General features: G+C 36.4%; 4 protein-coding genes and 1 non-coding gene across 10 annotated transcripts; 2 read left to right on the top strand and 3 right to left on the bottom strand.

The window, feature by feature from the left end:
- Window positions 1-3,785: 3,785 nt before the first annotated feature.
- On the bottom strand, window positions 3,786-7,241 carry LOC109172620 (IMPACT family member in pol 5'region). 4 transcript variants are annotated; one of them, XR_002052770.1, is made up of 9 exons: window positions 6,862-7,241; window positions 6,713-6,754; window positions 6,260-6,375; window positions 6,002-6,107; window positions 5,805-5,858; window positions 5,268-5,551; window positions 5,021-5,117; window positions 4,482-4,739; window positions 3,786-4,197 (listed from the first exon to the last, which is right to left on the bottom strand). XR_002052770.1 is itself a non-coding variant. In XM_019321816.1 (6 exons), exons 1-6 carry the CDS (start codon window positions 7,165-7,167, stop codon window positions 5,393-5,395), a joined length of 783 nt encoding a protein of 260 aa, XP_019177361.1. In that variant the 5' UTR covers window positions 7,168-7,241; the 3' UTR covers window positions 5,154-5,392. The 4 variants fall into 4 exon arrangements, 1 of the variants encoding a protein (XP_019177361.1); XR_002052769.1 differs by having other exon boundaries at window positions 5,021-5,114; XR_002052771.1 differs by lacking the exon at window positions 4,482-4,739 and having other exon boundaries at window positions 5,021-5,114.
- On the bottom strand, window positions 3,911-4,572 carry LOC109172479. The gene is made up of 2 exons (XM_019321637.1): window positions 4,482-4,572; window positions 3,911-4,197 (listed from the first exon to the last, which is right to left on the bottom strand). The coding sequence occupies exons 1-2, from the start codon at window positions 4,570-4,572 to the stop codon at window positions 3,911-3,913; spliced, it is 378 nt and encodes a 125-aa protein (XP_019177182.1).
- Window positions 7,242-7,318: 77 nt separating the features above from the next.
- Window positions 7,319-7,400, top strand: TRNAS-GCU. Its single transcript has one exon. It is a non-coding gene; the product is annotated as a tRNA-Ser (tRNA).
- Window positions 7,401-7,671: 271 nt separating this feature from the next.
- LOC109172616 lies at window positions 7,672-15,291 on the bottom strand. Of its 2 annotated transcripts, XM_019321810.1 has the most exons (23): window positions 15,010-15,291; window positions 14,323-14,790; window positions 14,009-14,220; window positions 13,857-13,913; window positions 13,606-13,740; window positions 13,108-13,226; window positions 12,708-13,013; window positions 12,449-12,536; window positions 12,256-12,361; window positions 12,055-12,168; window positions 11,818-11,981; window positions 11,430-11,550; window positions 10,950-11,174; window positions 10,640-10,827; window positions 10,269-10,436; window positions 10,075-10,180; window positions 9,564-9,701; window positions 9,313-9,474; window positions 9,004-9,204; window positions 8,620-8,814; window positions 8,447-8,518; window positions 8,127-8,316; window positions 7,672-8,086 (listed from the first exon to the last, which is right to left on the bottom strand). In XM_019321810.1, exons 2-22 carry the CDS (start codon window positions 14,734-14,736, stop codon window positions 8,164-8,166), a joined length of 3,444 nt encoding a protein of 1,147 aa, XP_019177355.1. In that variant the 5' UTR covers window positions 14,737-14,790; window positions 15,010-15,291; the 3' UTR covers window positions 7,672-8,086; window positions 8,127-8,163. The 2 variants fall into 2 exon arrangements, with proteins under 2 accessions (XP_019177355.1, XP_019177354.1); XM_019321809.1 differs by having other exon boundaries at window positions 7,672-8,316.
- Window positions 15,292-21,187: 5,896 nt separating this feature from the next.
- LOC109172621 (putative gamma-glutamylcyclotransferase At3g02910) lies at window positions 21,188-22,693 on the top strand. 2 transcript variants are annotated; one of them, XM_019321818.1, is made up of 2 exons: window positions 21,188-21,839; window positions 22,092-22,693. In XM_019321818.1, the coding sequence occupies exon 2, from the start codon at window positions 22,143-22,145 to the stop codon at window positions 22,593-22,595; it is 453 nt and encodes a 150-aa protein (XP_019177363.1). In that variant the 5' UTR covers window positions 21,188-21,839; window positions 22,092-22,142; the 3' UTR covers window positions 22,596-22,693. The 2 variants fall into 2 exon arrangements, with proteins under 2 accessions (XP_019177363.1, XP_019177362.1); XM_019321817.1 differs by lacking the exon at window positions 21,188-21,839 and having other exon boundaries at window positions 22,053-22,693.
- The last annotated feature ends 2,909 nt before the right edge of the window (window positions 22,694-25,602 follow it).

Below are 25,602 nucleotides of genomic sequence, written 5' to 3'. Positions count from 1 at the left end.
ACAACTTTATTTTCTTATACTTGTGTATCATTCAGCAACATGTTTCAATGACAGAATGTTGGGTTAGATATAATTAGCTAATAGCGAAGACACAACTTTATTTCCTTATACTTGTGTATCATTCAGCGACATGTTTCAATGACAGAATGTTGGATTTGGCCCTCCAAACCACTGTTCAACAATAATAACATATAGATATATAATTGATTTTATTTATTTAAAATTAAGTGCTAAATAAATAATATGGAGTAACTATTTTTATCTGATCTAATTCCAAATGCAACAATAATTGTTGTTCACCCAGCTCAATACTGTCATATTACATTTTTTCTCATAAGTATTATACTTTCTCCCATAAATAACAATCTATTTATCCTTGACAACATATATAGAATATATAGTACAGTTTTATGTTAAAGCCAAAGAATAACTGGATGGGATGTGGTTGGCCAAGGTTGGAAAATACTCCGTAGTATATATGGTTTGTTCAACATCTAAAAAGTTGCAAACCGCCTATATAAATATATATAATTTTAAAAGTTTTTCAAATGCAGTGGTACAACTAACACAAGCCATGAAGCCAATCAGTGAGACAGAGATGCTTATGCACACCTATATCTCATCAAATCCTTGATCACTGCTTATGATCTCCCCCTATATATACATTCCCCTTTACAAATTAGCCATATCTCACCATTCAATCTACACTTCTTCAAGAAAATTAAACCTATTCACTTTTAAGCCAAACATCTGAAATTTAGCTAAACCAAATGGCAACTGCCAAGAACAGCTTCCTCCTCTCCATGATGATGATAACATTGTGTTTAACAATTAGCATGAACACCAGCTCAGCCAGTCGCCGCCTCCTGCAAATTCCCGGCGCCCCACCGTTGCCGACGATTCCCTCTCTGCCTCAACCAACCTTACCACAAATGCCTTCATCCATTCCTAACTTGCCAACCACCACACTTCCACCTTTGCCGCCAATGCCCGCCTTCAACTTGCCTAACATGCCTTCTGCCCCAAAGCTCACTCTTCCCCCCATGCCGGCTAACATCCCTCTCCCAACCTCATTTCCCAACTTTCCGGCGGCTATTCCCACTCTTTCTCCACCTCCATCAAATTAATTATTTAATTAATTAATTTTCAGCTGCCCACCTTTCATCATATCATTTCTTATATCAAACGGCTCGAGTTGCACCGATTCATATATTTATGTTTTTAAGCTATTTACTGTTATTAGTGCCTTAGTTTGTCATCTATATTTCTTTGTATTTGAATTATGTTGTTGCTGTATGTAATGTTTTTTCATTGATTTGAGTGTTGGCTATTTGTAATATAAGGAAGATTTCGTCTTTATCTTGCTTAGTCTCTTGATCACGCATATTGTCTTCACTCTTCAACTATACATACTGTTCAATATTTCATTGTAAGACATTAAAACGACATCTTTTGGGATATCATATTACAAGACACTTGCAAGTTAGTAAGAAAATATAAAAATAACCCATTTTCATTTATTAATTATAGCATATAATATGTTAACTACAGACTACTATGTCTTAAATTTATTTACAACACATAATTTATTAACGGAAGACACATTCGCAATGTAACACAGTCTATGATATAACAATCAGTTTAAGACTTAATTGGCTCATTATTGTGGTTGTAAGCATGGGCTTGGACCAAGTGTCCGGCAAGCTCCGTGGCGCCGACCAACGAAGACTTAACACCGATTTAGGAACTAAATTTCACCTCAACACACACTTTTATTTTAATAAAATTACAGGTCACCTATATGGATTGACAATCTGGAGGAAACCTGCTAAAAAAGTTCATCGAACAATTTTAAGAGGTAAGTGTGTCCGGTGGAGTAGATGAGCTTATTTGACGCTTCTGCCTTTATTCATTAATCCACAAAATTGTATGGTCCAAATTTATTCAGGAGGATGTAAATCACGAACCTTGGTCTCTTACCCCAAATATTGTCCATTAAACCATTGAGTTAAATCCGTGTGGGTATTGATGGCATCCTTATGTTACAGTTACGTTGTAGACGCTATGGCCAGCACTACTGCCATTAATTAATACCCCAAAGTGTAGCCATGATTTACGGTCTTGCCATCATCGCCATGCAGCCTGCAGGCCATTCATCATCTCAGCCTCAGCCCTCAGCTGCTAGCTGCACAAACAGGAGAAACTACACCTTATAACAATGTCGTTTACTTTAATTTCCCTTTCTTAGTGGTGTATGTTCAATAAATAGAAATTCATTTCCAGCCATTGTTAACCGAATTAATTAATTTTGTTAATTTGGAAAATAATCGAATTAGTACGTAGTAAATATTTTTTTTTTTTTTGAGGAAAGTAAATAAATTTGTAACATATATTATCTATTTTAGAATTGCAATTCCAGAGCCTACGAAATTAGAATTTCATAGTAAATGATAATTTTGCTCTTATTATTATTATTATTATTGTTGTTGTTGTTACCAAAGGTATTTTAATTTTTATTCCCTTCTCCCCTTTTAATTTCTAGTAATTTTATTCATGCTTACCAATCAATGAAATTTGAATTCTTAGTGTATTCTCATTTTATTTTTTTTCACAAAATTATAATTTTATTCCCTTTAATTTCCTCCTTCCAACTAAACACCTAAGTATTGGATCAAGCTAATTAAGAAAGATAAAACTTCAAAGTGATTTGGAGTTAGTTAAAGCCAAAGAATAAGAAGACAGTTGTGTAATATAATGGTGTAGTTCGTTGGAAAATATATGCATGGGTTGTTCAACTTCTGACCAGACAAGGAAATTATAGAAGTAGTACGTATTCAAATGTAGTCTAACAAACACAAGCCAATTAGGATAGATTAATGTTTATGCACAACTATAACTCATCAAATCGTTGACTATGGTCTCTAATCTCCCCCTATATATACTTTATTTCCCTTTCCAAACCTCTTATCTCACTACCTCAAAGTACCATTGAATCAACAACAGCTGATTCAAGAAAACCTATTCATCACTTTAAGCTAAACACCTCAAATTTAGTTAAACAAAGATGGCTGCGCTCAAGAACACCTTCCTCCTCTCCCTGATGATAACATTGTGTTTAGCAAGCATGAACACCAGCTCCGCCACTCGCCGCCTCCTGCAAATTCCCGGCGCCCCACCATTGCCGACGATTCCCTCTCTGCCTCAACCAACCTTACCACAAATGCCATCCATTCCTAACTTGCCAACCACCACACTTCCACCTTTGCCGGCCATGCCCACCTTGAACTTGCCTAATATACCTCTCCCAACCTTGCCTTCTTCCGCCCCAAAACTCACTCTTCCTCCCATGCCGGCTAACATCCCTCTCCCAACCTCATTTCCCAACTTTCCGGCGGCTATTCCCACTCTTTCTCCACCTCCATCAAACTGATTTAATCAATTTTCACCTGTCCACCTTTCATCATTTCTTATATCATACCCAGAATATTCATGTTAGACCAGCACGGGTAGCTCAGTTGGTTCTTGGTTGAGACAGATTGTGGACAAGACTTTGTTGATCTCAAGATATTATAAACCATTTACTGTTGTTAGTGCATGCTTTAGTTTGTCATTAATATATTGCATTTGTTTGTACCTGTATTGTGTTCATTGATTGTGCGAGTACGTGTAAGAGTGTTGATTGTTTGTTATATAAAGTACAGAAGATTTGGTTTCGTGCTCAATTTCTTGACTTCTTCTATCTGGCTAGCTATTATTAGTAGTGTATTGCCATATTAACAGGGAAATTAAATGTAGAAAGAACCAAAATTTTATTTATTAATCACAGATTTTTCTTTGATTTCCATTACAAGTGGAAACACGTACTGTGACGGTTGGTTTGGTTCATGAATGTATAGTACGTCTTCGTCGTCTATGGAGAAGTAAGCTTGGGCTCATAATTTTTGTTATAAGCTTTGGCTTCTTCAACGCTTCGGCAGCAATATTTACATTTTCCGGCAAAGTTAAAGCAGCAGCCCAGCTTGCATCCCCCAAACGCACCCTTCCAACCCCAACCATGCCCCTTATATGGCCAGTTATAGCCGATGCTATGACCGGCGCCGCCTTTTATACCCCATTTGTACCCATAATTTACCGGCTTCATGTCACCGGTGTGCTGCCCATCCGCCCCAACAGCTGCCGCCTCACCACCCTCAATCGCTGCACAAACAACAAAAAAAACCATATAATTATACATACAAAAGTAATCTATCTGGAGCAACCCAGTCAAGTTGGTCGAACCATTCAACTCAGTAACCACAAGGTTTCACAACTTGTGGACGGCCCATTAGCCTATGTCTTCTTGGTTTGAGCCGGTCAGCTACCGGCAACTTAGGCTGGTTTACCTCCTTAAATTCCTTAATTTGTCGGCTAGGGTTATAAGACATGACCTAAAGCAGGAGAAGCACCCAAAAAATTAGTAAAAATACTACCATTGGACTTACTTTTTGGTGTTTCAGCACCTAAAGCAGGAGAAGCGGACAGAAGAGCTATAAAGAAGAGAGCTTGGAGAACCAAATTGGTGTCAGGCTTCATGATGAGCTCTTTGAGAAGGTATGAATTCAAGAAAGATTAATGGAAATACAGATGAAGAAGTAGGGTGTCTTGAGTCCCAATTTATAATGGAAGAAGAAGCTCACTGTGGGACGCAAACTATTCAAAGCTTTGCTAAAAAGTCAAGAACTGTAATATTGGTAGCGGATCTGCAGATGATATAAATGCAGCTGAGGCCATTGATATGGAAAACCAAGGCTTTTATTTTATTGAAACCGACAAGACAAAACAGTTCAGCTTCTTTCACCCAGCATGAAATGAGTAATAATACTATATATAGATATAGATACTCCCAGAGATGAGCAAAAAACACTTGTTAATGCAAGTACGCAACAATAATTAGTCGATCATTTAATTAATTAAACTAATCAAAAAATAAATTTAAGAATCAACTAATCATAATACGTTGAGTCAAAGAGTCTTGGAGTACCGCTATATATGTCTGCAACTTCTTCTTCATCACTAGGATGGTCAACTCCATGGATCAACCTTCAGCCTACTGCAGTTGGGGAAATGGGAAGAGCCTACTGCAGTTGGGGAAATAGGAAGTAGGTGCAAGTAAATTGTCAATCGTATAAAACTCTCTGGTTCTATTATAAACGATAAAGTATTCTTGTCCAATCTGCGGGAAATATTTGGATACAGAAAAAAAAAAAAAGTTTGTTGTATATATCTACCTAGGATTCTAGGAGGGTGCTATCTCCAAAAAACTATAGTAACTTGGAATCAGGAATACAGAACATGGCCTCAATTCTCTGTAAGACAGAGCGTGCTTCCTTGAGAGTGAGCTCGTAAGAATATTTCAGCGCTTGAAAATTGCAATATCCCGACTGCAATTGGTTTTGATAGCTTCCTCTAAACTTTGCATGCGGTCAAAATCAACTTTGAAAGTAACCATCGTGACACCACCTTTCCCTGTATCGTAATCCTGTTTAATGTCTTCAACTTTATAAGTTTGGAGCTGCAGCAAGTCACCATGGAGAAGGGCAAAATTAATGAAATGAGAAAGACAAGAGAATCAAAACTCGCGTAACAGTTTATTATAGTTATGAGAGAGCAAAGGTTCGTAAATCAACTTTATAATTGCTGCTCATACTACATTCAGATATTAATATATGAAATCATAACGTAAAGAGACCCTGTTACCTTGGAAATGAATATGTTGACAAATACTAGAAAGGAATTTAGCGGTTTCAAGCTCACACTGAACTTACCTGGTGGTACAGAACCCCTATAAGATCAAAAGGAACCTCTACACCCATAGGAACCTGCAAATTGAAGATCATTTCCATCAACAACAGTACTGAAGCGAACAAGATCGAAATTTAAGAAATACATTGCATAGTTTTAGAGTAGAACATAATATTTTCCACGGAAAGTGGAGAAAGAAGAATCCCGAAGCAATCCATACCTTAGATTTTACAAGCTGCGTAGGAGCATTTCTCAAGCATTCTGCAGCAGTTCCTCCATAAGCTCTAACTAGTCCGCCAGTACCAAGTTTAATTCCTCCAAAATACCTAAAATAAACGGAGGTGAAATACTGTTTTCTACTAGGAAAGAAGTGCCCTATAATATCCTTCATCCAACCCAACTTCAAAATTCTAGTTTACACTTTACAGTGAGCGTATATCATTCACCATTAATCACACACACACAAAAAATGTACTACCTGATTACAACAACCATGACTCTGTCTAATCCCGAAGAAACAATTGCAGAATGTATCGGTTTGCCAGCCGTACCAGATGGTTCACCATCATCATTACTCCGGTATTGATCCCCGACCTATATTGAAGACAGTCGATACTCAATAACAATGATATTGTAACAAATTTTCAATTGTTCAGGAACCTTATAGATTCAAGAAAATGGTTACTATTTTTTACACCTAGGGTAACAATCTAGTAATATACAATCATGCAATTCCTTGGGCAAAATTCCCAAACTTGCATTTATTTTAAAATAAGTAGCAGCTGAAGCTCGGAATAGAAATATTTAACTGAAATCACAAACAGTAAAGTGTTCATTCCTGCACTAATTAGCCACACTGAGTCAATGAAGCAAGATTTCTAAAAATTTTATGTACAAAAGAAGAGTACAAAACTAGGGTTAAGAAGTTTACCTTGTACGCCCAACAATTATGTGTGGCACGAGGATCCCCAACCTATGTATGTACAACAAAAACTGAAGTAAAGATCATTTCAAAAATAAACTTAAAAATGAATAAATAAAGAACCGTCATTAAAAAAATTTTAATTTTGCAAAGATTACCTCGGAAAGGAAGGATTCGGCTTGGCGTTGGTCGGAGATATGGCCAGCAATGGCGATGAATTTGCTCTTCTTGATCTCCTTTTCGCAAGTGAATCTGCCTTCAATTGTTGTGAATGCTCCTTGGGTGTTGGGATTGGAGCTGCTGCTAGCGATGACCATTGATCTCTTGGCGGTTGGGAATGTTATAGGCGAGGAGAGAATGAGGAGGGGGCGGCGGCGTAGATAGCAGCGGTGGTGGCTCAGCCGTGGAAGAGGGATTGGGATTATGGAGATTATCAAATTAGTCTTTCCGGCAGCCACATGCATTCTTCTGTGGGCCGCTCTCACTTCTCGATTTGTTCCTATTCAATTTCATATTTTCATTACATACTTTTGCCCCTTTGTAATTCATGAATTTTTGATCTTTTGTGTTCTCATATTAACAAGAGTAGAGTTGCTCCCAAATAAGAGAGCAAATGTCGCTTTGGCCGAGTGGTTAAGGCGTGTGCCTGCTAAGTACATGGGGTTTCCCCGCGAGAGTTCGAATCTCTCAGGCGACGTTGCTTGTTTTTATTGTTCCCTAAACTTACAGTGTTTATAGGCAGCCTATACTCTATACTCTATAGAGTCTAATCTACCAGAAGATTGCAGCCTTAGAACTCTCTTTTCCTTCCAATTCATTTTCCTGCTAGAAATTTGTATTCCCAGATCAATCTATGATCGTTGCAAATTTCTATATATATATAGGTTTATCCGAAGTTTATGCTATTTTCATTTTCCATTGAATTTGCGCTTGAAGATTGGAAGTTAATGCTATTCACTGAATTTTGTTTGGAAGCTCATAATACTTTTTAAAAAATATATATATTGGCAATATAAATCCAGAGTTCAATTTGTTCAATCACATTATTTACACCATACTAACCCAGAAATCAAGTATACAAAACTAGTAACATGGATTCTACCACACTCTGCACCTCAGAGCTAACAAAACTGGGCGAATCTTGTCTTCAAACCGAGATAAGATCAGTGAGTTCTTCGTGTTTCTGTTTCCAGTTATCAATCCGCTATTTGTTGATACCAGCACGAAGACAAGATCAGTGCTTTCTTCATGTTTCAGTTTCCAGATACCAATTCGCTATTTCCTGATACCAGCAAGAAGACGAGATCAGTGCTTTCTTTGTGTTTCTGTTTCCAGTTATCAATCCGCTATTACGAGCAAAAATCATTGCACCAACTGCTTCAGCAACCGGCCAGTAGGAAAAAGATGACAACGGACCATTCAGATTATGTATATATATGTATGTATATGCTGGCTATCGTTTAATAGAAGAAGTTGCTGTCTTTGTCATTCACCGCATCCTTGCAGAGCATCGACCGAACTTCCAGAATTGATCTCGGTGGTTCCAAATCCCTCTCTTGAAGTGCATTGCCCAACAGTTTTTGCATGTGGGATGCGAATATATCTTCTAAAATCTGTGCAAGTAAAAAAGGTCGATGCATATATCTTAGTAGTCTGTGGCTAAATTCGTTATTTTAACAGAGCATTTGTCGTCTAATGAAGAGATGATAGGTTAGATACGCAATCAATGAAAGCTGTACTTACGGATATGGCAACACGAGAGGCTTTATACCAGGATCTGCTATCTTTTCTGTCCTCCAAAAACTTTAGGACGTCCTGAAATGAGAAAGGGAAATTCAGTTTAAAAAAAAAAAAAAAAAAAGTGTAAAACGAGGTAAAGCTATTGAGATTGCTATCAAGTAATAACGGGCATCCACCTGTCCCATTCGATCCCAAAATCCTCGACAAATAATTATGAAAACTTGAGTTTCAAATACTGCGTGAAGTTGATCGATTATATTTTCCAGCATATCCTTCAAAGGTTGCATCCTATTACGCAAATCAGATTCCACTATTCCCTCCTTTGCGTCTTGGATTATCTTCTTCAATTTCGTAGGACTCTGCAACTTCGTCTATTTACAGAAAGAGCATAGTTAAAACCCGTATATGATCTGGCACCAAACTCCGTTATGCAACAAAAGCGATAAGAACATGTAGATTCGGTGCGACAATAGATACCAATATCCACTCTATAACTATAGGGCGAATATTTTAAATAAAATTGGTCGAGTAAATAAAATCAATTATAAACTAATACCCACATTTTCAACGAGCTTATCCATCAAAGCTTGCATATAACCTCTGAATTTGGTTCTCAGCATTATTGTTATTTCACTGATACGCTCTCCCGGGACCATATTGCTCCCATCAGGAAGACAAGAACCCCATGACTTGAACTGAGCTTCTATCTGGGGGCGTAGAATATCAAGCATTCTTTTCATGGAATTCAAAAGAATTCCCAACTGATCGAAACAAACAAACAAAAAAGATTCAACATATCGTTTCTTGGAAATCAGATAAAACAAAAATGGAAAAAGAAACGTTAGCACAAACGTAATAATATAGCTCACCTCATTGGAAACCGTAAAAGGGCACACGGTCCCTTTAGTCATTTTCTGGACATATTTCAAACCTATTTTAAGCGGCATCCCATTTTCTTTGAGCGGAGATAGAACATCAGCATAATGTTTGTCCAAAGTTTCCATAACAGCCTTCTCAACATCTGCTATAGCCTATTGAAAGACGCAAATTAGAATCAACAAATTAAGACAACAGATCGAAAGGAAAGAGAAACCGAACTAAAATCGTTGGGTGTACATACACTTTCTAAAGGAAAAATATATTCCGGCCAGCGACTGATGATAACATCATATTCACCCAAAGTCTCCTTCAAGAGATCATAGATTTCGTCAATAAAAGGCGTTGTTGAAAGACGTGCATCCATGCCAGACCACTTTATCTGTGCAACGAATTCAATAGCAGTACAAAATGCATTGTAAGATAAATATATGAATACCTTTTGTTAAGAGTCCCACATCTATAAAATAAGAGAGAACATATGGGTTTATAAGGTCATGGGTTAGACTAGCTAATTGGTTGGATTTAATCTTTTAGTGTGGTTTGGCCCATGTGCATTATAGCCCAGATGAGTGACCCTGGCCCAATCTTAAATTATAACATGGTATCAGAGCCTGTTCGGGGGTATCTTTTACTGTGGTTTGGCCCATGTGCATTATAGCCCAATCAAGTGACCATGGCCCAATCTTAAATTATAACACCTTTCTCACTATAAATACGTCGGGCCATCATCTTCAACTAGAACAATGTTATACCTTATCAGGTTTGCACAAATCAAGCAAAGCAAGGCGTTTGTCATGGATCCAGCGGATTATGTACAAGTTGAACAATTCTTTTGCATCTACTCCTCCTTTGACATGACTACAAAAGACGGTTTTCGATTAAGAAAAGATGAGTCACATGAAGAACAAATAATATAGTATGGGACCCGGGGAGGGAAGATCAGAACCTAATATTCCAAGAAATAAGATCCTTTTGAAAATCAGCCGTCGCAATAACAAGCCCCGCCACGGGAGATGATGGGCCAGTGGGAGGACATGCAACAAGGAAAGCTCGCAATCTGTTACAAAGCTCTGCACTATATATAGCCGAAGAAAGGTTTGGAAGGTCTAAGAAACTGCAAAAGAGGACAAAGACGCACTGTTAAGTACTAAAAAGAAGACATTATTATAATAAAACATGTGAACAAACACTAATCATCAATGACAAACCTAAATACAATGAAGCCAACCAATTAAAATTCAATAACCCTATTTACTGATTTACAAATAAAAGTAGCCATGATATGAAGGAAAAAAAAAAAGAAAAAAAAAGGAATACCTTGGGAGAACATCTTTACTATGGATCTCCAAGTCGGTCAGAATTTCATTTCTTATATTCTGACAAAGTGAGACCATTTTTTGATAAGCTGTCGAATTTGCCACAGGATCCATCATCTTCTCGTTGTTGATGGAGACAAATTCATCAGTCTCTGTCAAGTGATGTTTCGATCTCTTCTTTGCAGCAGTCTAGATGAAAAAATTGATAGATCGAGTAAGGAATGTTAGATACGTCCAGTTTTTGTTAAATTTGTTATACATACATACACAAACATATATATCGAGTATAAAAGATAAGTAGTTTCGAAAACCTGAAAATATCGACAAAGCTTCAGTTGTGCCTCGGGAGAAAGTATATCGTGCAGAAGAATATAGAGCTTTAAAGCAGAAGCAAGAGCAGGAGGTACAAGGCCAGTAGCACGTCTGAATATATCAATTATCCCAGTTGGCAGTGATTCATCGAGAGACTTGTAGTTTTCAAAAGCCAAAGCAATGATCTCCTCAACTTTCTCGGAAACTTCTCCTAACATACGGTTCTGGACCATAATCAATAGGACACGCAGCATTAGAAACATATGATATATGAAAGATACCTACAAATCAGCATTAGAAAAATGTGCCTAGACCTTGTGGTCTAATAGCACCCGGGTTGGACTCCCATATGGGAGGTTGTGAGTTCGGGCCTCAGTGGAGGCGCGTTATTGGCTCTTTGTGCTTCGGTAGGTTGAGAAAGTAGTTATGAACAGATACTACATTGTAATAGAGTCAGTAGCATTAGAAAAATGTCTAACCTCTTGGTGACTTAAGCTATTTTTCGTTCTCCCTTTCAAGACCACAGGTAAGATCAAATCATGCACCAAATCCAAACAGTCTGAAGTTGGTGTGGCAACATCCATGATATACGAAAGATACCTACAAATCAATAGAACTTCTATTTATTATATTAACAAATATAAGTACATGCATTTGAGTTAGATTATGATTCCCTATCCCAGTCTCCCTGAGACTCTCTCTTTAGTCTTTACATTTACCTGTCATCTGTATATTTGTAATAACATTCATTCAATACAATTCTATCAGTTCTCATCTGGTATCAGTTAAGCTAGGGTTTCTTTCCAATGGCTGACGGATCTATTGAATCTTCACACAAGTAATATACTTGGCAAAAGCATACTCTACCTCAGCTTGGTATATGCTTCTGAGACCCCGTAATATGATGCAAATTCATATACCAGCCACTTCCAAGAACCATGAAGCAACAAATTTCTCTGTTGAAACTGTTGGACTTTCATCGCTGCCTCCAAAACACAGTCATATGCGATAGTCTCTGCAACAGTCCCACACTACACGAAAAATCGAAGAAACATTTAGGCAAGACTACTCACAAGATCATACAGGAAAAAAGACTTAACTCACCTTAGTATCGCGATTTTCATCAGCACTGGTAGAATAGTTTATATACAATTGTACTCTTCCAACAAGATCATGCTCTGGTTCATGGTATATGGGCCACCAACGAAGCTTCTCTCCCTGCAATGATGCGATTAATATAGTGTTCGTGTACCATATTATTACAAAAAGTTCAATTCTTGACACTAAGCTCGAGAAAAATCATACCTGATCATCAGAAATATCAGCTACCTGGGCTATTGCACGGCCACAATAAACTCCTTTTGAATCATGCACTTCAATGATTAAGTCATCTCCAATTCCGTCTGGTAAGCTGTATTCCAAGACAAATCAAGTTTAACAGCCAATCTTTAGAAGATACAGATTCTAGCTTATGAAAACGGGTAAACAGGAAACGAACAATATATGACTTTCTGTGGACCCAGCCTGCATTTTCACAGCATCATCCTCAGGTAAGCTCTTAACCCGCAGTGAACAAGAATAGATTTCTGTCATCAAGAGCCAAAAAATGATTTAGCAATTTGGCATAGCAAAGTACATAAACTAGCACTACCTGGCACCAAGAATTGAGGTAAAAGTATGATAAAGAATACTCTTAATAATTAGTAGAAGACAACAAGAATTAAGCTATGTATCTTTCTTCTAAGTTTGGAGTATACCTGGCACCACTTCATATGATTTTGAACTGCTTCTAAAGGTAGTAAAACCAAGTTTTATAATCCCGGACACATCTTTCATATACCGAGTACCAGAATGCAAATAAACCAAGCTTTTCTGTGAAAAAGTGGCATTTATAGGAAGCCTAGGAGCAACACGAATTTTCCTTATTGCTTCCCACTCAGAACTGACCGTAGACTTTATATTGGAAATCTGAAAGCGAAGTGAATCAATTTTTTCTTTTGATGGTTTTATAGAAGAAAAGCTGCACCCAGTTGGTGGTTCTAATCCCATTTTCACTTTACGAACTGCAAATGGACAAAAAGTTCAAAACGACGTTAGAAGACTGAAGGGCATTCTTTTCATTGAAGCAGAGCTTGCAAGGAATGGCATGTCAAGCACCTTGCACTTTCATCTTGCCAAAAGTTTTCTTAGGCTTAACGGTAGCTCCCTCACTGACAAGCTCTGAGGACATTTTCCTCAGTAAATCTTCTTCAGGTTGCAGTAACGCTTGCTTTAAGCTAAAAATTTGAAACAAAGACAAAGATTCCATATTACAAACAAATAAAAGCAACTAAATTTACCAATACTACATAAACTTCTGGTGTTTTTAACTTAATGACAGATTTTGGCTGCCTTATGCCTATATAGTCATGTGCTTCTAATCCTCCTAAACTCATTGTTCTGTCGAAAAGTTCACTAACTTCAATTTTCAAGGTGACTGGCAAAGGGTAATGTCGTTCAAGCACAAAATTTGGGTACTTAAAACAAGAATAGCCCACAAAAGACACAAGTACATTAACTTTCTATACAGAAGTCCCACTTAAATATAAGTGATACTTTAGCAAAGTATATAACAATTCTACAAAGAAAAGCAGCAGGTATTTTCAACAATCTCACCTAAAGGAATTTCGTAATAAAGCGCATTCATTCTCTAAAAAGACAGGAGCTTCCACGCAGCCTTTAGCCCATGAATGGAGACAAAGCCGAACACATGCCTCATAAGAAACAAAAGTATGCCAAGTACCTCTTCCACTGTATACAATTTCAAATAACAAAAGATTATACCGATTAAATACTATCAGAATCAAATACTTGGATTGCATTAAATATAATCTACCAAACAGCAATACAAATGCTGTATTAACTACCTTGCATGGAATGTAGGATACTGAGAAAACAAATGGTTATGCGATACAGCAGCAGTCCTGACAAAGCACAAAGTAACTTTAACTCTTCATGCAATTCACTGAGAATTACATCAAGAAAAGGGGTAAAAATGCTGAACACAAATATGAAATACCTTCCAGATGTATTGGGCATTCTACTTTGTGTTGCATCTTGCGATGTACTTGAGCATGTGATAGGTTCACCTGTGGTTGCAGAACCACGTGACGTACCAGATATGGAGGTAACATCTGCCTCAGAATTTTTAACTCGATCATGTTCATCAAAAGAACCAACGAAGGGTGGTGCACTTGGAATATCGTCATCAAAGATACTAGTATTAAAGGCCTGAAACCACAATTGAATGTTAGACTGCATTAATTAAAGATCAGTGATTAAAAGTAGGTTCAGCCCTAAGCCTCCCCACAACACAATTTAACATTAACAAACCTTTTTATCACTGCCCCCATTCGTTTGTACATTTGTGCCATATCGATGAGCCCCAAAACGAAGAGAGGAATTTGCTTCTGAGCTCATGGTTGAGTCGGACAATTCACCATCACTAAAAATTGAGCGAGGACGAGAAGGGCCATTAGCATGACCCTTTCGCCTCCCATTCGGAATCTTATCATCCTGGGGCGAAGTTTCCAGTGAATACCTTCCACCCTCATCAGATTCAGAACCGGTATCCATGTCGGATTCACCCTCATAGTTAATGCCAGTAGTGACATGAGTCTTTGGAACGGAGAATAACCCAGATGGCAGATGACCATTCTGAAATTTAAACTGAGATGACATGCCGCCACTCCGGCCTCTATTTCTTTGCCCAATGACAGGATCATAAGCCCTTCTCTGAGTAGCCATTGTCAAAAACAAAGCCCTCTCCTTCTTCTTTGAACTACCCTAAAACCCTCCTTCCTGAAACCCAAATCAAACAACTTTTTTTTTGTAAATCCAAGACCCCAGACAAGAACACTAATGAAAAGTTCTAACAAAATCCAAAATCAACAAAATTACAACAAAATAAAATAAATCTTTCAAAACCCTGACAGCAAAGAATCCAGCTTTACACTCAGTAGTGAAGAAAATCGCCAAGGCAAACACAAAGAATCAAGAACAGTAGTACGAGAAACTTACAGAGTGCAAAAGTTGATGGAGAAGGCGAAAAGCAAAGCTTTGATTCTTCAATGCTATTGTAATTTCTTCTATAACAGGCGAAGAGAGTAATTGAGTCGTATGGCATTGACTAAGATCTAAGCACACTCAATGTAAAAGCAATTAAGTGAATCCGATTCCCAAAATTTCACCGGAAACTCCCCAGATTCAATGCTGTACCATATTTAGCTTCACTTAAACATAAATGAATTTATGAAAGGAAATAGAGAGAGAAAAGGAAACTGGCAAATGAGAAAAGTACATTAAAAAAGCCTTATAAATCTTTCTTTTGGGTTCTTTTGGTGCATGGAAATTGCAGTACAAGCAGCAATGGACAGCTTGTAGTGCACTAAGCGGCAGACCCCTCCGCTTCCCTTTCTCAATCTCTATTTTTACTTTAGAAAATAAAATATAAAGAAAATACTTTATATGGTCATTATTACTTGTACGATCATGAATTAATTTGAAATTATATGTACATAATCGAAAAGTTTATGTGCTAATTGAACATAAAAATAATTGTTACATAACAATTAAAAATTAAGAATATAAAAATATGAAGTAACATAAGTTGACTCTTTCTATTTATCACGGAGCTTTAAATACAAATTAGAGTTAAGAATTCTTAAAACACGGGCGTTTATATTTCAATCGTATTTAATAACATATTATCATTATTTTATTATGTTTTTAGTTTTCTAGAAATACAGGATATCACACGGCGCTTAAGCATTTTTTCGCATTTGTTATGTCAATCCTTTAATCATGGTTTATGCATGTATTTGGTGAGGAAGCAAACACGATAAGTTAGCTACTAGAAAATTTAAATTGTGAAAGATATGCATATCAACGTGAATTTTGATATATTTAAAAGTAAAAGTAAAAAATATATAAATTTAATATTTATTATAAATCATTAGAAAAAATAATTCTTTTTAAATAAAAGAGCTAATTCATTAATTATACGATAAAAAGTTTGCAATAAGATCGATAGAATGATAAAACATTATTACAATCAGACATTGAAATAAATTTTCAATGTTACACGAAACTTGAATCTCTGACTGTTTTTCAAGATTGAAACCGAATTGGTTCGGAGAACCTGAAACTTCTTTGATATTGTTAATGATCTTATTATCTAAGTCTAACTCTATTGCGGTTCTTATGTCCATATAGAGAAACTATTTGTTTCTTCAAAGAATTATAGTGGGAGTGGGAGTTATTAGATGTCCAGCATTCCAAATTTCGTTTAAAAGATTCATTTTATGTAAATTAATTATTAATTATAATTATATATAATAGAATGTTAATTGCAATGGACAAAAGATGAGAAAAAAAGTACAGAGTGGTGAGTAGAAAACAAAACAGAAAGAAAGTAGAGAGAGGAGCGTAACATGGGATGGGGGTGACACGTCATCACATGCGGCGCCAAATGAATTATTATCTGTCTTTTGCAGCGGCCGGTGGTTTTATTGGCGCGTCTTTGGGGTGCACACAACTTGTGTGTTACTACTACAATTTAATTAATTAATTAATTAAAAATAAAGTAGTCCACTGGGCACTGGCGAAGTAGGAATGTGTGAAGTAGACTGGAAAACCTAATCTAATATAGTCTGACTGTCAAACCTACTTGGGATCTGTAAACACTAAACACCTTTGGAATCTTTTCATTTTTTTTTCATTTTCTTAATGTCTACCTTATTGACTAAGAAAGGTCTTCCTATAAATTTACTGCTCGCTCTTAAATTTTACCTTTTTTTTTACGGAGTATTTTATTTATTTTTTCAAAAACTCATGAAACCTTATTTAATACAGAGTAAATAAAAACAAATTACGAATTCATAAATTAAATAAAGTGAAACATTACTCTTAATAATAGCATTATTCTTTTTTTTTGTACAAATTTTCGTTCTTTTATTCTTTTATATATATATATATATATATATATATATATATATATATATATATATATATAATAAAGCTATATGGTCTTGTGAAAATTAAATGGTGATAATCAACATTTAATTTTCACAAGACCATAATAATATTGTTAATTATAATAATAATAACAATAATAATAATAATTGCAATAATAATAATGATAATAATTTCCACTTTCTAATATATATATATATATATATATATATATATATATCAATTTCTACTAGCAAATTATTGTGTGAACGATGGTCTACATAATTGTATGGATCATGAATATCAAATACATTTTTAATACATTAAAAATACATTATTTTTATATTGAAAGTACCTTACATACATATATAATGTGCCCTTAGTATATTTAAAATATACTTTTTATTGCATGCAACCCCAAAGTTCATAAGTTTGAAATTAATATATGGCATAGCTAGGCGGCCTAATATTTAAGATTGTTGATGTGCATATTGAGGACTACGGAGACAAAGATGCGTTATTCGTGGATTCATCGGATACTATCCAACAACACTCTCCAACTTAATTGACGTGAAGTAGGCTTAGTAACATTAAGATTATATTCTCGAATTATTAGTTCTCATCTTTTATTGATTACACACTTAATTCGATAGTATTTGGAAGAAAAAATCAATGTTCGAACTAAGATTGTGATTTTGGTCTTTAAAGGTCAATTGTATGTTGCTACATCTAGAGTTAGAAATCTCAAAGGTCTAAAAATTTTGATCCGTGGTGACTCTAAAATTGTAATTCAATTACTATTGTAGTTTACTAAATTCTTAAAAATTTGTAATATTAAATACTATGTACTAAATTTTTAATATAGTTTAAGATTTGTAGTAATCACCCACCTTAAATATTATTTTAACTGTAAATATATTTATGTTCATAATTTTATAATAGGAATTCACACATAATAATTATTAAATAACAAAAATTTTATATATGAATAAACCTCATATAGGGTATATTTTTATAACATATTTTCCGTGCATCGCACGGGACAAATACTAGTATATATATATATATATATATATATATATATATATATATATATATATATATATATATATATATATATATATATATATATATATATATATGGAAGGGTTCATGTGCGGGTATAGCTTCCCGTGCGGTTAGATTTGAGTCGTTGATCAAATATAGATCAACGGCTCAAATCAATGGAAAAAAAAAAAACGCGTGTCTGGAAGAAAGCCACGCACATTTAAGTGTTAGATCTTAAGCACAAACTCACGCACATTAAGAACAAAACACACGCACATTAAGCACGAAATACGCGCATTTAAGTATTAACTCACAAACCTTAAGTTTCAACAACTACTGACATTAAGCACAAACTCACGCACATTAAGTACAAAATTCACGCACATTAAGCACAATCTCACGCACATTAAGCACAAAACACACGCATTTAAATATTAACTCACAAACCTTAAGTTTCAACAACTACTGACATTAAGCACAAACTCACACACATTAAGTACAAAACACACGCACATTAAGCACAATTTCACGCACATTAAGCACAAAACCATGCACTTTAAGTATTAACTCACAGACTTTAAGTTTCAACAATTACTTACATTAATCACTAACCTCACACATTAAGCACAAACCCTACGCAAATTAAGCACAAACTCCATTCACATTAAGAACAAATCTCACGCACCTTAAAAACAAAAGTTCACACTTTAAGTTTTACCAACTACGCACATTATGCACAACTCCACGCACATTAAGCACAAAACTCACGCACCTTATGCACAAGACTCACACACATTAATCACAGAACCGCTCACATTAATTTTGACCTAGATTCAAGAATTACAAAATTGCCACCACAATTTTTTTTTTAAATTTTGGTAATCCTAGACTTAAGCAAGATAAATGGCCCATATTAAACCGCACAACGGCACTAGAACCTAATTCTATATATATATATATATATATATATATACAAATAAATTATATTTATATTTTATAAATGTAAAAATAAACATATTATTTATTTCCTTTTTAGTTATTCATTTCTTTGTGCATAATTTGTCAAATGATCTTGTCGGGAGACAGTTCGATTTTATTTTTGTAGTAAAAAGAATGCAATCCTTGTGTTGTCTACATGGGCGTGCTGGCGGTGCAACCATACTATACGGAATGCACAAAGCAAAGCGCGAATAACGGGCAAATTATGACGCAATCGGAGCCATTTCCAACGGCAGATTTGAGACTACTATATACATTACACATACAATATTCAATTCAATAATTGATTGGACCCAATGTTACGTTGCAAATAAACTCCCTATTACCATGCGCATATATAATGTATTTTAATAAATACAACACCCAAACAAGAACATGCTAAGAGAGTTTAGAGTGGGTTCCACTTCAATTCCACCGACCACCGCCCGCTTCTAATCCACCTCATAAAAAAAAAATAAAAGAATAAGGTCAAATAGGCTCTAATGAAACTTTATGCTGTGCGACCATGTCCACCTTACCATACAAAATGCACACGGTTCCAATTCATAATTACTATACTATATATTCATAATCTTTATACTATAGATTCATAACTTCTATACTGTAGATCCATAAAATCTATACTATAGATTCATAATTTCTAAACCGTTTGAAACAACTATAAATTCATAAATGCTGAACTGTAGATTCATCTCTGTTTTTCTGCAAATCCCAAAGGAACAACTCTTTGGAACATTGTTCCGTTAAAAAAAAAAAAAAAAAAAAAAAAAAAAACTCTTTGGAACATAAGAACATTGCCTTGAATACTAGGTAGCAGCTGCTGAACCATATCATATATACTAGACTTGAAGCTTCCATCAATTTAGGGAACTGAAAATCATAAAATTATGCAGCAGTGAAGGGAAGCAGAAAAGGTAACCTCAGCAGGCCAACTCCAATGTCCACACCAAAGGAATACACTTAACGCCTCCAACAACAGAACTGAACCAAAGAGGAATAACAGCACCACCACCGAGAAGAACAGAGGATGGATGGACTTCCAGAATCAAAATGAAATGCATTATAAAGATTTTATTATCAACAATTCAACATATCATCATCTACTTGACACACATACATAGTGTATTATATTGACACTAACAGACACAGATACTAGGTTGCTCAGGTAACCACTCATAGAGTATTGAACTCTATGTTGACTGACAAATAGAGAAAACATTCAGGTTGTGGTATGGAATATTGGAATCTATGAATAATACCAGGAATGTTAAATGGAACGAAGCTGCTCAGTTAACCGCTCAGGATCAACAGTACTGTCGATGTTTCACCAAGCATCAATAGCTTTCAATAAGTTCTTAACTTCATCATAGCAGCAATTTTAAATTATCAAAACCTCGAATAGGAAGTTTCATCAAGAAAGTAACTAGATGAGCATATGAACAATTCTCAAGCGTGAATAATATATCAGGTATCTATCTATCGATCTCTCTCTCTATCAGCACTCTCAGCAATACATACAAGACTAATTTGGCACCAATAAATATGAAAAAATGTAAACAAAATAACAACCGTGATAATACAGTTCAACTTTTAGAGCCTTCTTGCATCCAATGGATGGACTATGGTGTAAATTCTAAAAGAAACCTCATATTCCCTCAAGATCATGTCCAAAATAATGACATGATTACATATAAAAGCAATTTAACAACCACAGGCATAAGACAAAAGAAAATGGAGAATAAAAACCAAGCCTTTATATTAAGATGACATAAAAATAAAAATAAAGAGTCCATAGGGGAAGCTACTTGGCCCCTTGTACCAACATCATATTTTTCTACTTGCTTGGGTACTTCATAAGAACTTTATTGGTCATTTGACCTATCTATAATCTATAATAGTTAAAAAAGCTAGCCGATAATCTTTAACATGTGCACTTGTAAAACTACTAGATTCTTCATATAGTGTTCCCAATCTTTTAAACAATTGGCATAGTATACCACACCTGTAGCGAAAAAGGGAACCTGTCAAAATCCTCTGATGCTGACTTTGTTGGGAGCAAAGCAAATGGCCAACAAATCAACAATGACCTAATTCCCTCTACTTGACATGTGGCTTAAACCTTAAAAGGAAAATAATAATACCAAAATCATTTCTAAATCGTTTCCTCTATGAATAGTGACTTCCACAACAGTTTTGAGACTAATAATAACCAAAAGATTTCTTTAACTTGAAGTCATTCTTGATCATTTCCTTTGCATTTCCCAAAGGACTTAAAAGTTGTTAGAAACATTTTCTGGTTTCAATTTCTAAAAGAAACATCATTCTCATTTTCAGTATGACAGCATAGAATCAAGAAACTCCTCTCAAACACAGCAGGAATACATGAAATGGCTTTTCAACAAAGCTTCCAAGAAATTTAAAAGTTGCATTTAGCTCCTGCAGTGATGAAGCACATTAATTTACATTGCATTTAGTACCCCTTGAACCAAGAACCTTAGTCCTCCCTAGTAAAATATGCACATCTTCTCGGTATAGCATGAATAAAAGAGCATATCCCAAAAACATAAGGACATTGATGGCAGAAATCATAACAAAGAACAACAATGACACTAGATATTTAAATAGCATCAATTTCTGTTTCCCTTTTTCTAGCAGATATTCAACAAACATAAACACTTCATGGTTTCCTAATATGATGATGAAGTGACGAAAATGATACTTTGGCTGTAGCATAAGCCAGCAGAATTCAATACCTGGGCGAGTGTGGCCACAAGGAGAAAAAATTTCAATGGGAGATTGGGAGGTGAGTGTGGCTACAGGATCTCTACATAGTTCTGGAGCAATACTGCTCATTGCAGCCCAATAGATTTGATCAAGATAACTAGAAGTGGGCTAGGGTTTTGTTTTTATACTTTTTAGACATAATAACTAAACCTGCACACTAGATATGAAAGAGTGAAAGAGTCCAAATAGCCATAAAATACAAAACAGCCAGAGAGAGAAGGTAGGCCCATCCAAAATCTCTTTATAGGCTTATTGCTTCTGCTATTGTATTTCAGAGAACTTATCTTCCAAGTTGTATGGCGAGTAAAGAGCATCAGAACCTCATCTTCACGTACGGAACGCTTAAGCGTGGCTTCCCAAACCACGCTCTAATGGCGAACCTAATCCGATCTGGCGACGTTACGTTCCGCGGCGAGTACACCACCGTGGACGCCTACCCGCTCGTCTGCGGACCCTACGGGATCCCGTACCTGATAAATCTTCCCGGATCGGGCGTCCGGGTCAAGGGCGAGCTCTACGCGGTGACGGATAGCGGCATTGTCCCCATGGACGAACTGGAAGGGGTCGAGGCTGGCCATTACGAGAGGCTCCCGCTGATAGTTGCGGCCGGCGACGGCGGTGGCGGTGGCCCCGAGGGTACGGTGGCGGCGGAGGCGTACTTTGCGCACAGGAGCTTCGGCGAGGGGCTGTGGAAGAGGTGCGGAGGAGTCGGGACCGGAGAGTTCACGACGGAAATGGCGAGCGAGTACCAAAGAAAGGAAGAGAGACCTCCGGGTTTCAATTTTCTGAAAGATCTCAAGCTTTTCATTTCTGGTGTTGAATAAAATACTTTTTAAATTCTCTCATTTCCATTTGATATGACTAGTGTATGAACAATGTATACAGAGTATTCAATCAATATCAATGCTCATTTGTAAAGACCCTAAATCATAAAAACACATGCATCTGAAAGACATACAGAGAGAGAGAGTGAATCCTCCATAATTGCGCCTCCTCGACCCGACCCTTAAACTTGTTGAGGTTTAGGTCAAATCCTCCATGTTTACTCAACACAACGCATGATGTTGATGATCTGACGAAAGGAAATAATCTCATCGAGCTTGGCCACTACAAAGGCGTTAATGGTGTCGAAGCTTAGGCTAATGATAAAAGTTCACCATTATATTCGTAGGATCATATATATATATATATATATATATATATATATATATATATATATATATATATATAGACTTTGAATCCGGTGCACACCCCATGACATATGGGCACATGAGAACTCTTTATATCCATTGATTACATTTTCATGAATGGTCAAGATTAGATGAGATTTTGTAATAAAGTAATGAGATTTGGAAATCACAAGGATCATAATGTAATTCTATTTAGTTGTTTAATTATGGACATTATATTTATGGAATCTTAAGCATGATATTAGGGAAGATATTATAGGTCATATAAATGTGCATATGTCAGGTAAGAGATAAAATGCGTGAGGAAGTGTGAGAGTGCATAGTAACCGTAGTAACAGGTGTGTGCGTGTAGGTGTATTCGTAGCAGTCAGAAACTCCATGATTTCAGAATATTGTGACGTGTGCGTGGTACATAAGTAGTTGGTGCATATTGGGCTAACAGTGGTTCGTGAACAGACTACCAGTTTACTAATGTATGTTGTTTGTCAGGTCCATTACCCATGGAAGATGATGCCGGGCAGCGAGAATGTGTTATGGACGTATCACCAGGCGGCAACGAGACTTGGTTAACTGAGTGCGACCCCAACATTAAGCCGGCACAAGGTCAAATGTTTAAAAAGTTAGACGACGGTATTGAATTCTACATGAAGTATGCATCTATAGCTGGCTTTGATGTGCGTTGTAGTTCCGACAAGAAGAACAGGTATGGGGCCATTTTGAGGAAAAAGATGGTTTGTTCACGTGAAGGTTTTAAGGAAACCAAAAACACAGGGCCGGTTGTTAGTGATGCACCAACCAAGGCAAACAAGTGATTATGGAGTCATACTGCGGCGTCCCACAACCTGAGGAAGTCAATATGCACCCACCACCCGTTTCAAGCAACAAAGGGTCAGGAAAACGCATGAGGACTGCTAAAGAGATAGCAATGAATGAGCAAAGTAAGAAGAAACGAACATGCAAGACCTGTGGACTAGCAACCGGCCACAATAGTAGGAGTTGTCCACAAAAATAAAGTTGGCATTACACTTGAAAAAAATAGTCATTTCGTTAAGATTTAATTCGAACTATTATATTTGGACAACTGGATCATGTATTTAATTCTTACCATTACATTGTGATTTAAAAAAAAAAAAAAAAAAAAAAAAACAGCATGCATGTGCGAGAACCAGTATACAGCTGAAGCAGAAAAAATACAGTTTACACGTGAGTTGAGGTGATAGTAGACATACATACAAACATACGCACAGACTGATAATAGGCGACGCACAGTGGTAGTATTGTATAGAAACACATGGAAACGGGAATAATTTGGTATTATTATCGAACAATTAAAGCTGAGAATATGTCTTGACATTATATAGTTATTAGTAGATTATTAGTATTGAACAATTTAAGCGTAGAAGATATATTGGGAAAACTAAAATAATAGAGACGAGTAAAGCGATAAGATTAAATACTAGCTCGGAAATTTATAAGGGCAAACATGGTGCACAACTTATTCCTATGACGCACAAACCGTTACGAGACGACGCACAGGGGTAGTACTGCGTCGGGAAAAAATGGGAATGGGAATAATTTGAAATTATTATTGAACAATTTAAGCATAGAAGATGTCTTGACACAATAGAGTTATTAGTCGATTATTACAATTGAACAATGTAAGCGTAGAAGATATATTGGGAAAACTAAATTTATAAAGGCAAATAAAGCGATAAGAGTAAACACCAGCTCAGAAAATTATAAAGGCAAGCATGTCTCAGAAATTATTACCATGACGCACAAACCGTAATGATGGGCCACAAATACGCACGGACCGTAACCGTGACACGCATTTAGTGAGCGACCATTGCGCACAAACATACAAATCGAACCCACAACATAAGCAAAGAAGGTAAACAACCAGATAATTTCAATAGCATAGCGGTTATAAAGTGTGTGCCTTGCATATTTCAACTAAGGTTAGGCCCTGACTGACCCCCATGAAAGAACAAACTTTAAAAAATTGAAGAGACAAAAAAGAAACCACATAGTAGTACTAAAATTCGGGTTACAAGTGTAAAACGCAATGTTGCCGTGCAAAATAGAAATAAACAAAATCTCTGTGGGAAAGCAAGAGCATAAATAACATTATGATTGGTCTTGTCAAACTGCGAACGCCAATCCTTCAAAGCGTCGCTGACATCATCTTTCGCCCTTTTATAAATCACAGTCTCGCCCGCCGGCAGTCCCAAGATGGAATGAACATCACCCTCCGTAAGCTTTACCACAACCCCATCCTCAAGACGCAAACACATATCCTTGGGGTTGAAATTGACAAGCAACCATCTGGCCAACGACTTCGGGATGTCCCGGACTTGCAGATTCAGTAACTCCCCCAAACCCAACTCCACGACCGCCTTCTTTTGGCACGCAGAAAACCTCTTCATCGGTTTAACCAAATGCGTTGGAGTAGCACGAATCTTCAGAGGGGGAAAAAGTGTCTCATCAACTTGATCGGGAATCTCAGGCGATCCTCCGGCATCCACAGTTGGTTGTGCTGGCTGCAGCGGCAATTGGGCAACTTCAGGCGGCATCACAGGTACCCCGCCATCGCCAACAACTTCTGGCTCCCCCACAGCAACACCTACAGGCTCCTCCACAA

Source organism: Ipomoea nil, unplaced genomic scaffold (genome assembly GCF_001879475.1).
Source record: "Ipomoea nil cultivar Tokyo-kokei standard unplaced genomic scaffold, Asagao_1.1 scaffold0418, whole genome shotgun sequence".
In the NCBI taxonomy this organism is placed as follows: Eukaryota; Viridiplantae; Streptophyta; class Magnoliopsida; order Solanales; family Convolvulaceae; genus Ipomoea; species Ipomoea nil.
This window is presented reverse-complemented; position numbering and strand designations above follow the sequence as displayed.

Coding starts and splice junctions, on each gene's coding strand:
- LOC109172479 (XM_019321637.1), bottom strand. CDS start 4,572: ATGAAGCCTGACACCAATTTGGTTCTCCAAGCTCTCTTCTTTATAGCT. Junction 4,198..4,481: donor AGGTGCTGAAACACCAAAAA/GTAAGTCCAATG, acceptor TTGTTTGTGCAG/CGATTGAGGGTGGTGAGGCG.
- LOC109172620 (XM_019321816.1), bottom strand. CDS start 7,167: ATGCATGTGGCTGCCGGAAAGACTAATTTGATAATCTCCATAATCCCA. Junction 6,376..6,712: donor ATAATTGTTGGGCGTACAAG/GTAAACTTCTTA, acceptor TCTTCAATATAG/GTCGGGGATCAATACCGGAG. Junction 5,859..6,001: donor CGCAGCTTGTAAAATCTAAG/GTATGGATTGCT, acceptor TTCAATTTGCAG/GTTCCTATGGGTGTAGAGGT.
- LOC109172616 (XM_019321809.1), bottom strand. CDS start 14,736: ATGGCTACTCAGAGAAGGGCTTATGATCCTGTCATTGGGCAAAGAAAT. Junction 11,982..12,054: donor ATGAAAATCGCGATACTAAG/GTGAGTTAAGTC, acceptor TTTTTCGTGTAG/TGTGGGACTGTTGCAGAGAC. Junction 9,475..9,563: donor ATATTTTTCCTTTAGAAAGT/GTATGTACACCC, acceptor GTCTTTCAATAG/GCTATAGCAGATGTTGAGAA.
- LOC109172621 (XM_019321817.1), top strand. CDS start 22,068: ATGGCGAGTAAAGAGCATCAGAACCTCATCTTCACGTACGGAACGCTT.